This window comes from Coloeus monedula (assembly GCF_965178545.1).
Source record: "Coloeus monedula genome assembly, chromosome: 4".
In the NCBI taxonomy this organism is placed as follows: Eukaryota; Metazoa; Chordata; class Aves; order Passeriformes; family Corvidae; genus Coloeus; species Coloeus monedula.
In genome coordinates, this window is record NC_138784.1 from 28,152,627 (window position 1) to 28,168,885 (window position 16,259).

General features: G+C 42.8%; 3 protein-coding genes across 3 annotated transcripts; 2 read left to right on the plus strand and 1 right to left on the minus strand.

Moving 5' to 3' along the window:
• Positions 1-10,868: 10,868 nt before the first annotated feature.
• LOC309572680 (histone H2A-IV) lies at positions 10,869-11,537 on the minus strand. Its single transcript, XM_082281115.1, has one exon. The coding sequence runs from the start codon at positions 11,482-11,484 to the stop codon at positions 11,095-11,097; it is 390 nt and encodes a 129-aa protein (XP_082137241.1). The 5' UTR covers positions 11,485-11,537; the 3' UTR covers positions 10,869-11,094.
• A 292-nt stretch (positions 11,538-11,829) lies between these two features.
• Positions 11,830-12,228, plus strand: LOC309571897 (histone H2B 8; the record flags this gene model as incomplete). The annotated part of the gene is made up of 1 exon (XM_082279782.1): positions 11,830-12,228. Exon 1 carries the CDS (start codon positions 11,848-11,850, stop codon positions 12,226-12,228), a length of 381 nt encoding a protein of 126 aa, XP_082135908.1. The 5' UTR covers positions 11,830-11,847.
• Positions 12,229-13,405: 1,177 nt separating this feature from the next.
• Positions 13,406-13,819, plus strand: LOC309572331 (histone H3.2; the record flags this gene model as incomplete). Its single annotated transcript, XM_082280525.1, has 1 exon — positions 13,406-13,819. The coding sequence occupies exon 1, from the start codon at positions 13,409-13,411 to the stop codon at positions 13,817-13,819; it is 411 nt and encodes a 136-aa protein (XP_082136651.1). The 5' UTR covers positions 13,406-13,408.
• Positions 13,820-16,259: the final 2,440 nt, after the last annotated feature.

The window sequence follows — 16,259 nt, forward strand, 5'->3', positions numbered from 1 at the left end:
ATTCTGCTACAGTGACTCCTGAAAGCCTTCTAGTTTTTCATGTGCACACCTACTATTACTTTTTCTTACTATTTAAATTTATCATGAATATATACTTGAGATGTTTTTACTTTGTTCTGGAAGGATCATAAAATAAATGGTATTCCATACAGTTGCTATATACTATCTCTTTCTTGGCACGAGTTTTCCCCTGGTTAATTATACCTGTGCAGTACACAGGTTTGGGGTTTTTGCTGGTCAGGTATTTGTCATATTGTTTAATCCTTCCCACCTTTTCCCTATTTCCAATGGATGCTTGTTACTATATAATGCTTCTTGAATATGAAAATGTTTTGCTTGCTGATTTCACACACTTTTGCATTTGGCCATCGCTGTTTTGTTGTTGTTTTTGTTTGTTCCTTTTTCACCACCTATTCTCAAAAGTTCTCTGTCTCAGGGGAGATGATGATGGAGACCATGAGATTTATTTTTGTCTCTTTGTAAACTTCTATGTATGTTCTTTAATTCAGGTTATGCTTGGCCACCGTAGTGATAAGTATTTTCATGTGTAGATATCCAGCCAGTGTTCATATCAGTTTATACCTATTAATATCAAATTCTCTGTTCTATAGCTATAGGAAAGACATATTTATCTTTGCGTATCAACATTAACGATGCTTGTAGGACAGATGAAACTCTCCCAGTTGTTGTGGTCTAACCCCAGCCAGCAACCAAGAACCATGCAGGCACTTGCTCATTCCCCCACCAGTGGGACTGGGGAGAGAATCAGAAGGGTAAAAGCAAGAAAACTCGTGGGTTGAGATGAAGACAGTTTAATAAAGAAAGCAAAAGCTGCACTCACACACAAGAGAACCAAAACAAAGAATCAATTCACCACTTCCCATGGGCAGGCAGGTGTTCAGCCATCCCTGGGAGACCAAGGCCCAAGCACTGTAACGTTACTCAGGAAGACAAATGCCATCACTTTAAACATCCCCTCCCTTTCTTCTTCTTTCTGCTACTTTATATACTGAGCATTAAATGATAACGTATGAAACATTCCTTTAATCATTTGGGGACACCTGTCCTGGCTGTGTGTTCTCACAACCTCCCAGGTACCCCCGACTTCCTCACCAGCGTGGCAGCATGAAAAGCAGAAAAGGCCTTGGCTCTGCGTGAGCTGCTCAGCAGTAACAAAAACATCACTGTGTTACCAACCCTGTGTTCAGCATAAATTCTAAATATAGCCCCACACAAACCACTGCGAAGAAAATTAACTCCAACCCAACGAAAACCAGCACACTTAGAATCCCTGTCTTTGCACGGTATTTATCATTGCACTTACTTGGGGGAAAAACCCCAAAGGTTTATATGCTGTCTCTCCCCTGCAGCCACCCCAACATCACTGCATTTATGGGTTACAGCATAGATAGAAAACAATAGAGAACTCAGTAAAACTTCTGCATAACTATGAAACATATTCTTCCTTGCCTATACTGCTCTCAGCATTTGATATCACATAACTTTTCCTTGGCAGTAGTGAGTGTGGCTTTCCCTCTATTTATCTACATTCAGATGACCTATTTGGGTCTCTTCAGGACTGCTATAAGAATTATTTTTCCCTTTTCATGTGGCATATTTGGTTTTAATCAGGGTATTTTTGGCACATCTTCTCTATAGCTTTGCTTTCATTTCACCAATTACTTAAAATGCATAGGTGCTAATATTCTTGTAGATTATCTAATTAAATAATTTAATTTTATTTATGTGGTTTAATGAGAATAGTTATTCTGCCTTGCAAACTGCTCTGTTAACCTCCCTTGCCCAGTGCTAATTGGCATTTTGTCAAAAAGTTGCAATCTCTTTTACTGTCTATTTCTTGATGTTTTTTAGTTCACTAGATCTCTTTGTGTGGTGCTTATTATGCAATTAATATTTTTTCCATGAAATTTAACCCTTGCTTACTTTTAAGTCATATTTTCTTGGTCCTCTCTGTATTAGACCTCTTTAAATAATCAAGTTTTTATCAGTATCCAGGGTCCATTACTTCTTACATATTCTTAAGACAACTTGTATGAAGAACTACAACAGGTATCAGTGTAATTTGTTCCTAAGCAGTACTTTAGCTCCAAAGGAATAAACCCCACAGATTATTCAGAATGAATTTTTATTACGGCCAATATTACACAGAATCTTTGTAGATATGACAGCAATATACAAGTACATGGAATAGACTCATGTATTACACTGTGCTTGGGTTATTTGAGGAAATACTCTGTATTTCATGATTGTCCAAGTAATTCTTACCAAATTTATTTTTTCCACACCAGGTAGCTTAATTTTCTTGTTTTCATTTTAGCATACTTTATTTGTGTGTTACTTTTCTAAAGTTCTCACCAGCATCTGTAGGTATAAAGTAACAGTGTGGATATTATTGAAGTGTTAGGACACTTCTGAAGATAGACAAAATTAAACCAAAAGGAGGAGCAAACAATCTGTTTACAGGAACTCAAACCTTTCAATACTATGGAAAAGAAAAAAGGAGTTCTAAGCAATCTGAACTCACTGATTTCTGGAATAACACTTCATTTCCTGTATGACATCTTTTATTTTATGGCCAGTCTCATGTTTTATGGCCAGTGTTCATCCTTCACTCCTGGTGGTTCACCTACATGGATTATTTTTTTACTCAGAACCAGTAAGTGAGTATATGGACTACAAATTTTTATCTATCTGTCTGTCTTATCTTTTCCTGCTAATCAAGACAATATGAGAAGGGCAAGGGCAAAAACTTTTCCTGGTCAGGTAACATTAGTTGGAAGAGCCCTGAACTTTCTCCCATGAAGTAGGAAGGATGTCAGGGCACACTGGAGGGAAGGATCACTCCAACCAACACAGGTTGGGTGATGGCAGGAATGAGTGAGAGAATGACTACACTTCTTTGCCCACTCTAGGAGTGTCAGCAGATTTTAGCACTTCTCTTGCCCTCTGCATCTGCTCTCAATCTCTCATCCTGACATTCTTCCTAATATTCCTATCCCTTCCAAAAGACAACCATCCCCTTGAGGAGGCTGTTGAAATACTGTGATTTTCAAATTTGTTTTCTCTTTAATGATCTGCATTTCTTTTCAGGAAATCTGTTCAGCTGTTAGCTGAGCTGAAAGAGTTACTGATTTCTCAGTGAATCTGCCAGCACATGTAGTTTCATATCCTTAGGAGAACGAATATCAGCTTACAAAGTCTCTGTGGTATATTTTTTGAATCAGCTAAAAGTACCCTGATGGAAATACTGAAAATTGGAGATACAGATTTGGTTTATCTCCTAAAGAAAAAACTTACGATAGTGCTATTTTCTTTAGATGAGACATTTGTGAGGGAAAGGAATAATCTCTTTTTGCATCATCTTCCTAGGGAGATGAGCATCCCAGAGCATTATCACATGAAATGTACAAGCCCAGCTAAAAATAGAGATGGATTTCTGCCTCGCATGATGATCAACATGACTAAATATTACAGAAGTTGTCTAATTCCATGGAGGGGAAAATAAACTATTTTTGAAAGTTGAAGAACAAGCAAAATTAAAGCTTTGTGCACCCTACTGACACAGATAGTCCACGCTGTCAATCTCTGCACAGCCCACACTCCAGGATACTGAAGACAGGCCTGTCAGCATGGCCACTGGTTATCCCCACATAATAAAGGAGAATCACATATTTCACCCCTCAATATGCCCCTAAATTACTGCCAGACTCTCTGAAGCTTGGTCAGCTCAGTCTTAGTTTTCATTGTCATTCACCTGGACTAATCTGATGAACCCAGGTCAGGGTCTGTCTGGCCCAGGGCACAGCAGGATTTCTTCTTGGCTGTGCATCTGCCCCCAGGCTGTACCTGTAACTGTGTGCTCAAGGCCAGAGCCGATACACTCAGAGCTGCAGTCCTCTAGGTGGAAGCTGGAAATCAGCACAGATCATGGTAGCTCCTATCCAGCCACAGTGGAGCCCATCTCTGACAGAGTATTAAAAATCCCATTAAAATCATACATGTACTTTTTACCTACTGATGCTTAAAAATGTTCCCTTTTTATGCATTGATGTGTTTACACAGAAACTCTCAGTAGCTCTTGCTGGTTATCCCCAAATTCACAGAGACAGACAAGGGGTAACTTAGGCTGAAAATAAACAAACAAAAAAACCAAAACAGCACCACACAAAGAAAATTACTGAGTCATTTACAAGGTAATAACTTTTTTTCACTCTCTTCATTTTTCTATGTAAGTATAGCAATTAAATATTGATCTTATTAACACTATCCCCTGCTGCTTCTAGTCTGTGTGAAATTCTTGTGGCTACAACGTCCTTCAGCAATTAGCAGTCTATACACACACACAGGATTAGCAACTAATGGGAACTTCACTGCTTATAAACATGTGGACTTGGACTTCTGGATCATAATGGGTGATCAAATGGCAAATCCAACCATCCTTTTGGTGAGGAACAAAATAAATCTTCATTTTCCTGATATGCAACAGGGAACTTGCCATGATCTGTACAGCATAAACATCTTGGGCTCTCTATCCTTAGGTGCTTCGGGTGTCATTAAGTAACAGTAGACTTGAGAATTTTCATTAATTTACTTTTTTACACCCATAGTTTTCAATTTCACTGCCTGTCCTCCCCTTGTGCCTGATTCCTGACTCACTCTTTAGAACTGTCTCACCACCATTTTCCACCTTTGCTGCACCCTCCGGTTTGATCCTAATAATAAAAAAAAAAAAAATTCCCACATTTGAAAACCACAAATAAATAAAGCAAACATGTTCAATGCTCAGAAGCACTACAATGAAAGTTACTTGAATGTCTGGAATCACCAGAACAGGAACAGAGAGTAAAACAGGATTTTGTATCCTTGTACCATTGTAGCATTGTGTGAAATAGTTCCATCCAGCGTAGTGTGCACATTTCTGGCCTCTAAATAAATAAACCATTGCAAGAGAGAGAGAAAATCTGAGAAAAATTATGAAGGTGATTTAAGGCTTAAAATGGCTTCTCTACTAAGCATACTAGGACACCTTCAGAACAATGACCACTACTGACTGAAGATGTTCTTGCTTATCTTTACTACCTAGGAGGTCAGTGGTTAAATCTATCAAACTTAGTGAAGTCTAATCTCATCATAAAATTAGTTACAACCAAAAGGTTACTGAAACCAGAAACGCTGTCTAAATTTCATAGGCAGTTTCCTTAAGAAAATGGATCCCTTATTTACCGGCTTTTTTCAAATCAGAGAGAGAAGGATGATGTGCGGAAAGAAGAAATTGGTGCCATCTCTCTCCTCACAGAGATCAATTCTGGACTACACAGCTGCTTGCACAAGCATAAGCAGTTCCTAACACTGGTGGTAAATAGTTCATAAACTGATCCATTTCATTACCTGCATGTCCTGAGGATCAAGTTTGTTTTTTCCATAAGGTAAAAAAAACCAAACAACCAAAGAAATCCCCTCCCCCAAAACACCCAAAAAACTGACTCTACCCTCCCCCCACCCCCGCCAAAACAAACAAAAAAACCCAACAAACAAAAAACTTACCCTCCAAAAAGCTCCTATTCGAGGCCTTAACTACTGGGTTTTTTCCTGGGCTTCCAAGTTGCTAGCATCCTGGTATTGTGCTGGTATTTTCATGGTTCTCTCAGAAACTACCTGTGAAGGCCATGGAGGAATTCTGTGACCGGAAAAACCTGTAGCATCTATAGGAAGAGGACTTGTTTTCTATTTGAAAGCCCTCCCTACACGAGAGCAGCGGCATCATTTGTATGCAGAGTGCAGAGGCCTGAAGCAATCAACCTCTCAAAGATGTGATACACAGAGATGCCTCCTGGAGAGGAAGGAAGGTTTGTTTGAATCAGCCGCGTTACTGTGGCAGGTTTGTTTCTGTACCAGGCAGCCATGCATCGAGCTTTCTTGGACAGAATAGACGGGAGGGGAGGGGAAGGATGTAATGATCATGGGCTCCTGACAGAAGTATTTTATCATGTAGGATAGTCCATTGCTCTCAGCTGTGAAGCCTGCAGAATTAACATTTTCTAACAGAGCAAGCTGGAACATCCCAACTGCTCCTTGGGGTGCTTTGGTTTTGTGGTGGGTTGGTTAGGGTTTCATTTGTTTGTTTTTGTTTGGTTTTTGCTCCCTTAGCCTGGGTAGCACCCACGGTATGAATAAACGGCTGTCAAAAAATACAAACCAGCATACAAGGGTAAAAGGAATACTCCTTGATAAAAGGAACACCGGAAGCATTCAAAACGCAGTTTGGCTTTAACAGCAGTCAGAGCGAGATGCTCATCACCCATCGTGGTGTCGTCCAGCAGATTCATGTTCTTTGACTGCGGATTAAGGAAAGGAAAACGGCTCGGGGGGGGGGGGGGGGGGGGGGGGGCGGATGGTGGAAAGACGGGAAGCGGCGGCAGGGAAGGTAACCACAGGGAGCTAGAGGGGAAGGGAGGGGGAGAAGGTGGAGGAGGGAGGCAGGGAAGCTGCTTCCCGGGCAGGATTGGTTGGAAATTGCTGCAGCCCAGGCGGGTGGCGCCTGCGGCCTCCGCTCCCCGCCGGGCTCCCGAGCCGAACCTGCTTGCGGTGCTGGGGGATGCTCCAAACCGATGGAGCCTCCCCTTCACTCAGCTGTGCCACGGTAATGATAGGGATGGCAGAAGATGCAGAGGGAAAGACACACAGGGGTTTAGCTACGGTGCACGGTTAGCAATCTGCTTTTCTGTTGATGTTAGATACACTCAGAGCATTTATTGTGACCTGCAAACAAATGCAGTTTTCTGCTGCATTTTTACGGCTGCAGAAGCTGCAACTGGCTTCCACTTTCATACAAACTTCCTGAGCATCAGCATCAATGCCTTCAAAACTGTGTGAACGGAGACGAGTGAATTTCTTACGTGTTTACCGAAGTCTAAACTGATCTTGTACTATATATTTGAGAGAAGTAAACAGGAACTTATTCTGTAAAAAGTTCTTTTGGTGTCTAAGTAGGTCTGGGTTTGAGCATTTAAGAAAAGTAAATTACTAATGCTATTACTCAAATTATTTCTAAAGAACAACCCCAGACTTGTAAGTTTTTCCTACTTTATTTTATTTTGGTATGCTATGTAAGGTGGCAGAGAGATACTAAAGAAACTAAAAATGTGAGTGAAGGAATTTGAGAGTAATTCAATACAAGAACTATAAAAGCTTAACCTTTGCATAGACATTGTGATGTAAATGTTAAGTTTTACAAGGATGAGCCTGGGGCCTGCGGGGATAGCATTGGAATGAATTCCTTCCATTTTTGTTAGTCTAGGTAAATACTCTAGCTTGCCTGCATTATTGATAAATTTTCTAGCCTAAAGCAAATTCTCACCAAAAAAAAAAGAAAAAAAAATTTAAATCACATCTTCCTCTAATACTTTGGAAGACTGTTTCCTACCAAGGGAGTTAGAACAGCATTTCTATCCTGTCCTCAACCAGGTCACCAGAGAAAAATCAAGCGCAGTCTTTTTATAAAACAAAAAAAACCAACCCAAACAAAAAACATCAAAACCAAACCAGTAAAAAATAAACCAAAACAATGTGAATAAGATTTTTTGAAGGAAATTAATATCCAGGGACTTGTTTTGGCACTCGATTGTCACTAAGACAAAGCTTAATAGTAAATGTTCTATTACTACATCACTTTTTAAAAATTTGTTTCTCACCATAGTTCGGAATGCTTCTGCAACTGAGCAGAGTTTGATTTCGGCTTTTTTTTTAAATATAGTCTTGCATATTATCTCTCCATGCTTTATGGAAAAATGAAAAGCTAGTAAGCAACTAGAGGTTAAGTAACATTTACTTGGGAGCAAGCAATCTGGGAGATTGCACTGCCTATGTTATGGTTAGTGCTTTAAAGTGTAAGGATATATTTTATGTGGACTTAAAGTTCAAGAGGAAATTGGCATCATGTGATACTAAATGTTTATTTCATTACCAAAGCCATTTGTGATGCACTGTTCTTAAATCTAAGTCCTTCCTTGTTTTTGAGAATTTAGGTTGGCTGAATAGCTGAAACTAAATTTGGGAAGGGAAATTCCGCATCTGCAAAGAAATAAAATATTTTGCTTTTCAAAAAAAAAACCCACTTTTCATTCTAATTTTTCACATACTCAGATCATATAATACATTTCTCCCTTTTATTTCAATATATAAAAACCTTTTATTTAACTGTGGCATGCAGACAGAGAATGGGTTCATTTACAACAAGCACAGTTACCCGGCGTAGAAGAACATATTGCCTTTCTACATAAACTGTGAATGACTGGTCAGGAGAAACACAGATATGCACTAATTGTAGGAAAACACTTCAGGCATAATTTAGCTGAAGAAAAAGGATTTATACCATACAGAACTCCTCTGTTCTCCTGTACTAACAAAAACATACTTAAACCCATCATGAAAATCCTGTTGGTGGCATAGAGAATGCAACAATATTTAAAAATTGCTATATAAGGAAACTGAGCTCATTACATGAGCTGTCTCAAGGAGGAAAGGTGGCTAGAAAGGCAGAGAATGAAATGGCGAACTTAATGAATTATAACACTGAGCTTAATGACTTTCTAGTGAAGAACATAATAGAAAAACAAAACAAACACAACACTAGATTGCAATCTACCCATACCTTATTTGAAAACTGTTAAAATACTTGTGTTTTCAAAAGGTTTTCCAAACATCAGCGGGGGGAGGAGGAAATAAAAAGAAAGAAAACCAACAAAACCAAAACAACCAATTTCCAAGAGAAGCAGAACATATATACTGAAGTGCCTGAGCAGGAAGTATGAACGTTACTCTTGAAAACAAATGCTCCCTCCTCACATCGTGTTTTCAAGGGCAAAAATGAAACCCGGGAGGCCTCTGTTTCGGGATTTTCAAACGGCCCAATCAGAACCTTGTACAAATCAATTCCCTTCTTCAGACCCACGTAATCTCTCCCTTCTCTACTAAATATACACCAGTAGAAAGCTATTTTGCCAAATATGCTAAATACAGCAACATTAAGATTATTAAACATACAAAAAATTCCTGAAGTGTTTTAAACTTAATTCTAGCCTCAAATTTCAGAATGGTTACTAATAAAGTCCTGCAGTTACTGCTGTTTCAAAGTCCAGCTCTGAATGGTAGATGATTAATATCTAATGCAATTTCTTTCAGCAGAATAGGGATGACCCAAAAAAAAAAAAAAAAAAAAAAAAAAGAGAGAGGGTAAAAAAGGTTCTCTGCCTATTTCAGGAAAGAAAAGGAAAGCCAAAAAAACAAACAAGGAAAAACAAACAAACAACCACAAAAAAGCCCCACAAGAAACCAGACAAAAACAACTCAACCTGAAAGTTGTTTAAGAATCATATACCACTTAGAAACAGACCCGCGATTCTCATCTTGTTTCCAAACAAGACTTCAGCTGGGCACTCCCACGTTATCTCCCTCTGCTTGAAAAACATTTTCTATTAACACAACGCCCCAATGACTCACTCCTCTGCGTCCCGAGGCAGAACACTAAAAACAACAACAAAAAAACCGAACAAAAAAACCCAGCAGAGCTTTCCTCGCCTTAGTTCTCAAGGGACGATTTTAAAGAACAAAGAAAACACCCTCCCCCAGCCCTTAGGCAGCCTCGCTCGGAGGCTCCCGGCGTTGCATTCCTGCCTTCCCTTCGGGCAGTTTTTACTTCCACGTAAAATATCACTGAACGAAAAACAAACTGGAGTCTCTTTTATCTACATCTGTTCTAACAAAAGAGGGAACGCGGTGATCTTTGCAGTGGGGGAACAAAAAAGCAAAAAATTCGAAAATTAACCTGTTCAGAGGAAAGAGAGGAGAGAGGAGCTGTCGCCGTCTCCCAGCAGTGCGGCCACCTCGAGGCACCAATGATGGAGAAGCTCCTCCCTGTAAATACCGGTCCCTCGCGTATTATCTTGATTTATAAGCCTCTTACACCCCAAGAAGAGGGATGCAGTGGCTGGCGGCTTCAAAGTCCACAGCCTTCACATCACCAAGGCCGTATCCCCCTTCTCAGGGTGCAAGGGGCTCCCTCAGTCAAGCAGGCCCAGGCAGTTGTAGCGACCAAGGCCCGAAAAAAGGCAACAAAGGCTACCAAATTTAAAAAAGCAGTACCGAAGAACTCAGCAAAGCCAAAGGCAGCAGTACCCAGGAGACCATACTGTATAAGTAAAGGAAACTTTTGCAGGAAAATCGCCAAGAGCACTTTTAAACACCACTCATGATGAAGGAGAAAGAATGAAAACATGAGTTCAAGTCCAAACTAGTACATCATTACTCCCTTCCCCGTGTATATGTGACTTTCCGTAGAGCTTGTACATGAACTCACACTCGAGCCAATTTAGCAACTGTCATCACCATCACTTAATTCAGAATAGAACCTTTGGAAACCCTTCTGGACTGCATCCCAGGGAAGTGCTCATGGGGTTTCTTCTACTATTGGTTGAAAGCTCTAAGTTGCAGACAAGAAGAAAACCACGGAAAGCGGAAAATCACAGCAACCGCTACGCGCAAGGCACTCGAACCCGGCTTCCACGCCCAACACAGAGACACCCGCGGCACGCAGGGAGCAGAGGGGCCACAATCCCTGCGCGGTTTGAAGGGCCCGCGCTCCAGCCGGATTGGCCGGCGGCAGCCCCGATCCCGCCCCGTCCTTCCTCCCCGGGGTGAACGGCGCTTCAGCCCCACGGAACCCACGGGGAGGGAGGCAGCGAGCACAGCCTTCAGAGTCCACGTCTCTTTTAAAGCCACACGGCGGTGACCGATTCCATCAGCCGTAACCGCTACCTTTTATTGATTCGTTCACAAAAAGGGAAACTGACACACGCTTACATAAGCACATTGATTTTTTAACATGAAGGCAGAAAACCAGATTAGCGGAATAGAACTTAAAGATACATAACATTATATACAGCACAAAACCGCCTTCAAAATTTTAAGTCTCCAAATATCAAATAGGATATGTTTCTAGGCTCAAGCGTTCCTGCTCTTTCTATGAAGATGTGGGTGGCTCTGAAAAGAGCCTTTGGATTGTTAGTCAGGTAAGTTTTACTTGGCTTTAGCCTTGTGGCTGTCGGTCTTCTTGGGCAGCAGCACGGCCTGGATGTTGGGCAGCACGCCGCCCTGCGCGATCGTCACCTTGCCCAGCAGCTTGTTGAGCTCCTCGTCGTTGCGGATGGCGAGCTGCAGGTGGCGGGGGATGATGCGCGTCTTCTTGTTGTCGCGGGCCGCGTTGCCCGCCAGCTCCAGGATCTCGGCCGTCAGGTACTCCAGCACGGCCGCCAGGTACACCGGGGCGCCGGCGCCCACGCGCTCCGCGTAGTTGCCCTTGCGCAGCAGCCGGTGCACGCGGCCCACGGGGAACTGCAGCCCGGCCCGCGACGAGCGCGACTTGGCCTTGGCGCGCGCCTTCCCGCCCTGCTTGCCCCGGCCGGACATGTCTCAGCACAAAAAGACACAAAAACGAGCGAAAAAAGTTAAAGAGCTACGCAATAACGCCACGAAAACAAAATAACTGCGCCGAGAGCTTCACCTCCGCCTTTTTATAGCTCCTCCGGAGATTCGCTTGGACTTCTGATTGGTGAAGACAGGGATTGTGAATTTACCCAATTGGAAAGCAGATGTGAAAATTCAACCAATAGAAAATGATGTGTCCTTTGACGTCACGAACCAGAATTGTCCAATAGACAAAGACAACATTGAGTCATCTCATTTGCATACCGTCCCTATAAATACGGGGGGGGACGCCGTTCTCGTGTTTACGTCGTTCCTGCAGTAGCCAGGTATTGACTGACCCGGAAAATGCCGGAACCAGCTAAGTCCGCTCCCGCGCCCAAGAAGGGCTCCAAGAAGGCGGTCACCAAAACCCAAAAGAAAGGGGACAAGAAACGTAGAAAGACTAGGAAAGAGAGCTACTCGATCTACGTGTACAAGGTGCTGAAGCAGGTGCACCCCGACACGGGCATCTCGTCCAAGGCCATGGGCATCATGAACTCCTTCGTCAACGACATCTTCGAGCGCATCGCCGGCGAGGCGTCGCGCCTGGCGCACTACAACAAGCGCTCCACCATCACGTCGCGGGAGATCCAGACGGCCGTGCGGCTGCTGCTGCCCGGCGAGCTGGCCAAGCACGCCGTGTCCGAGGGCACCAAGGCTGTCACCAAGTACACCAGCTCCAAGTAGGGCGTCTTGGACCGTCACTTGCAACCCAAAGGCTCTTTTAAGAGCCACCCATATATTCCATAAAAGAGTTGATCACACTGATTATTTTCGGTGAGTGGTATTTGTATTTAGCAGCGTTTAAATTCCCGGATTAGAATATCCTGTTAGGCGATTGGGAAATGTTTATCCTGTTTAAGTACTGGGAAAGATTTGGGTCGTCTTGTCTGTGTCCTCTTCTGATACTTGGTCCCAGAGGTCTATAAAAAGCATGATAAGCGCCTAATGAGTTTTAAAGCTGTTATAATTTTTTTTCCGCATTTTAGAGTACTTATTTGCTCTAGTTTTTTACAATGACAACTTGTTCTCTTTAAATATTAAATGTTATTCTGAGGTGACTTGGCCATAAAACAAAGGGCCTTGTTTACCCGGGAAATTAGGGATTAAGTCTCTGATAACTGAAACACGATGTTAAATGAAACATCTAGCAGCAAGCACAGCAGATACATAATGGTATGGAGAACAGTATAACTTCATAAGTCTTGGAGGTTTCATAAGGAAGTGGTGTACTTTATTTCTTTCTCCAACGGAGAACTGCAGCAGAATCAAAAAATCCCGAGGTGACAACATAATAGGAAATTACCAGTAAACATTAGAGACACTAGGAGAAAAAAAAAAAAAAGCAAAGGCGAACGCTTTAACGAACCTCAGGTTGCTCAGAACGCGCAGGGGAGGCTGTATGTAAGAAAACGGTTTTTATAATCGGGTTAAATCCTAGCTGTCCCGGGCAGAGGCAGCGAGAAAACTGCTGCGGGGCCAGAGTAAAAACTCCGCGTCTGCGGCCGGGCTGCAGCAGTGGAAGAGCTCCGGGCCGTCTCCAGTCCCGCTCAGTAGGGCGGAGCTGAGGGATGAGAGAAGGGGGGAGGGAGGGAGCGCGGCTGCTCCTGTGGAGGGAGGGAGGTGCGGAGCGGGAAGCAGCAGCTCGCCCTTCCCCCCGTCCGTCCGTCCGTCCGTTTCCCTTACTCCCGCCCCCCCCCGTTCCCCCCCCCCCCTCCTGCGCGGGATTTTCAAACCCCGCCCGTTGCCCAATGGCAGCCGTCTCTTCGCGCTGGCCAATCACGGCGCGCTGATGGCCATAAATAGCGGCCCCGCACATACCCCTGGGTCAGTCCCTTCGTTCCGTCGTTGCTGTTGTTTGCGGGAGATGGCGCGCACGAAGCAGACGGCGCGTAAGTCGACGGGCGGGAAGGCGCCCCGCAAGCAGCTGGCCACCAAGGCGGCCCGCAAGAGCGCGCCGGCCACGGGCGGCGTCAAGAAGCCGCACCGCTACCGGCCCGGCACGGTGGCGCTGCGCGAGATCCGCCGCTACCAGAAGTCCACGGAGCTGCTGATCCGCAAGCTGCCCTTCCAGCGCCTGGTGCGCGAGATCGCGCAGGACTTCAAGACCGACCTGCGCTTCCAGAGCTCGGCCGTGATGGCGCTGCAGGAGGCCAGCGAGGCCTACCTGGTGGGGCTCTTCGAGGACACCAACCTGTGCGCCATCCACGCCAAGCGCGTCACCATCATGCCCAAGGACATCCAGCTGGCCCGCCGCATCCGCGGCGAGCGCGCCTAAGCTCGTTGGCAAACGGAAAATACAGACCATCGAAAACCCAAAGGCTCTTTTAAGAGCCACCACAATGTCACTAAAGAGCTGTTAATTTCTAGTCATGTTGAAGACGTTTTTTGGGGGGGCTTTATGTTAGCAAGATCTTACGTCGCAGGTAAGTAGCAAGCTGAATGCGTTTATTATCTTTTAAAGTTACAGGATCTTGGTTTTAGCGAAACAGTATACTGTTTAATTCCTTTGAAGTAATTTTGCTAAGACAAGGTTTTATTTAGGGTGAAATACTGCTTTCTACATGTTTTCCCCGTTGGTGTTTCCGTATTTAAAACTACTGTAATAATTTTTCCTGATCTGAAAGGAAAGATATCCAGTTAGAAAATAGGTGGGTTTTGTTTGTTTGGCCGTGTCTTAAAATCATTCGCTTCAAAGTGCTTGAATTTGTAAAGGAAGGAACTTCCACAGAATTCCGCTCTCACGATTAGAGACGTTTAATGTATTGTAAATGTTGTGCTGTGCTTATGTTCCTCATTTAAGGTAACAGTTTAATAATTTATTGGTCTATTTTCCTGAAAACAATATTGTTTCGCTTTCCAAACCCGGTTTGGGTTTTTTTTGTTGTTTTTTTTGTTGTTGTTTTGTTTTGGGTTTTTTTGGCTTTTATTTTTTTGAGGGCGCGCGGGACTCCCTTTGTTTCTGAAGCCGTAAAAACTCCTTTCCCGCCTTCCCTGGAAGGGCTCTCAGTCGGTAAGTTTCCTCAGTGCTTTATCACTCGTGGTCGTGAGCGCCGTCCCGCGGGCATTTTCAGCCCATCTCAAGCACTACTATTTATTCCCGAGATAAATGTTATTTTCGAAAGGGGAAGGGGAGCGGGGGTGGAATGTAAGGTGGAGGCAGGGATGTTTTCCGAGTCCCTTTTCCAAGTGGTGTGCTCCTTGCTGGTGTAGGACCGCACGCGTGACATCCTTAATGGTTCTGGGTATCCTGTAAGAATTCTTAGATTTTGGGTTGCACCAATTTTCTCTGTCATTATTGAGGCTCTCGAAAATATTTGTTGAAGTTACCACAGATGTGTTTTCCAAGGAGTATCTGTGCTTAGTGACCTAGCAAGTCTAGAATTTTAAAATTCTGACACTTCCCTATTCGTTGTATTCAGTGATTTTTGTGAACCTACCTGGAAAACGGATTTCTCCCTCACTGTAAATTCAATGACACACCCTCTTGCTCTCCTAGTAAATAGATCTGTAGTCAGCTGAAAAATTTACGTTTCCTAAATTATTCCTGACTCTAGGCCGCCTTTATATATTTTAGTACTACGGGTCATTTTATATCATTTGAGGAGCCTGCTGTTCCATTAAATTAATGGAAATAATGTCCCTTTGGTTTTTCGATTCTACAAATGAGTACCCGTGCCTTTAAGAAGCGGTAGGATGGAGTTGGACACAGCCTTCATTTAAACTAGGAAATAAGGAGCCACGGAGAAATGTTTCGAGGAAATACTTCTCTTGGAAAGCTCAAAATTGCAAGAGTCTTAGTTTTCTCTTAACTGCTGATAAGCTTCATTTTAGGAATATTCCCTTCTCTGTGTCAGCAACTTGGACTATGCAGCAAAATCTGACCAATCAAGTGCCTCGACACCATTTTCTTTCCTCTGTTTTTCTCACTTTCAGCCATTTTCTGTTACTGACCCTCGGAGGGTTAAAAGGGAGGGGGGAAGTTATCGGGAGTAGTGCTTTGGGAATTAAGTCTCTGATCTGATTTTTTCATCCCCCCACATTTGTTCATTGACATAGGACTTCTGCTTTTCAGAACAGATTTTTTACCAGAGTTTTTGTGTAAGCTAACTCATTTCATTTTACTGTCTGAGATAGCCAAAGATATATTTATCTGAGCCTGTTTGTATATGCTTATAATAAAAATTTAATAGATCCAGTAGAGTAGCTTTTCCTAATAGTTTATATAGAAAGTATTTGATATCTTAATATAAGCCAATGGTTAGAGTAGTTACATTTCAGCAGATTTTTGGGTGAAAAATGATGCTACTTTTTTTTTTATGTTTAAGAAATACATTATTTTTGAGGAGTGGGACAGGAAAACAGGTTTTATTTGCCTTAATCTGTTGCATTTTCCTCTAGTCTTCTGAAAACTTCATACTGTTTTATTAAATTAAGTATTATTTGCATTCATTCTGAGAGAACTGCATGCTTGAATTGTAAAAAAAACCACTAACAACTAATCAGCTGAGACAGAAGCAAATGTGCAATGCTTTTTTTTTTTTGCTTGTTTTTCAGGGCTCATATAAACTCTGAGTTGTAATGCCTGAGTCTGAAGTAGTTTTGGGGTGTAAATACATAGCAAAAGGGTGGTGTGTAGTCACACGTGACTCAATGCAAGATTCCCTAAGTCCAAGTGAGAATACAAGTGGAGATTCCTCTGGTGCCAGCAAGGTTCA

Excerpts from the sequence above, each read along its gene's own strand:
- LOC309572680 (XM_082281115.1), bottom strand. The coding sequence starts at position 11,484 with ATGTCCGGCCGGGGCAAGCAGGGCGGGAAGGCGCGCGCCAAGGCCAAG.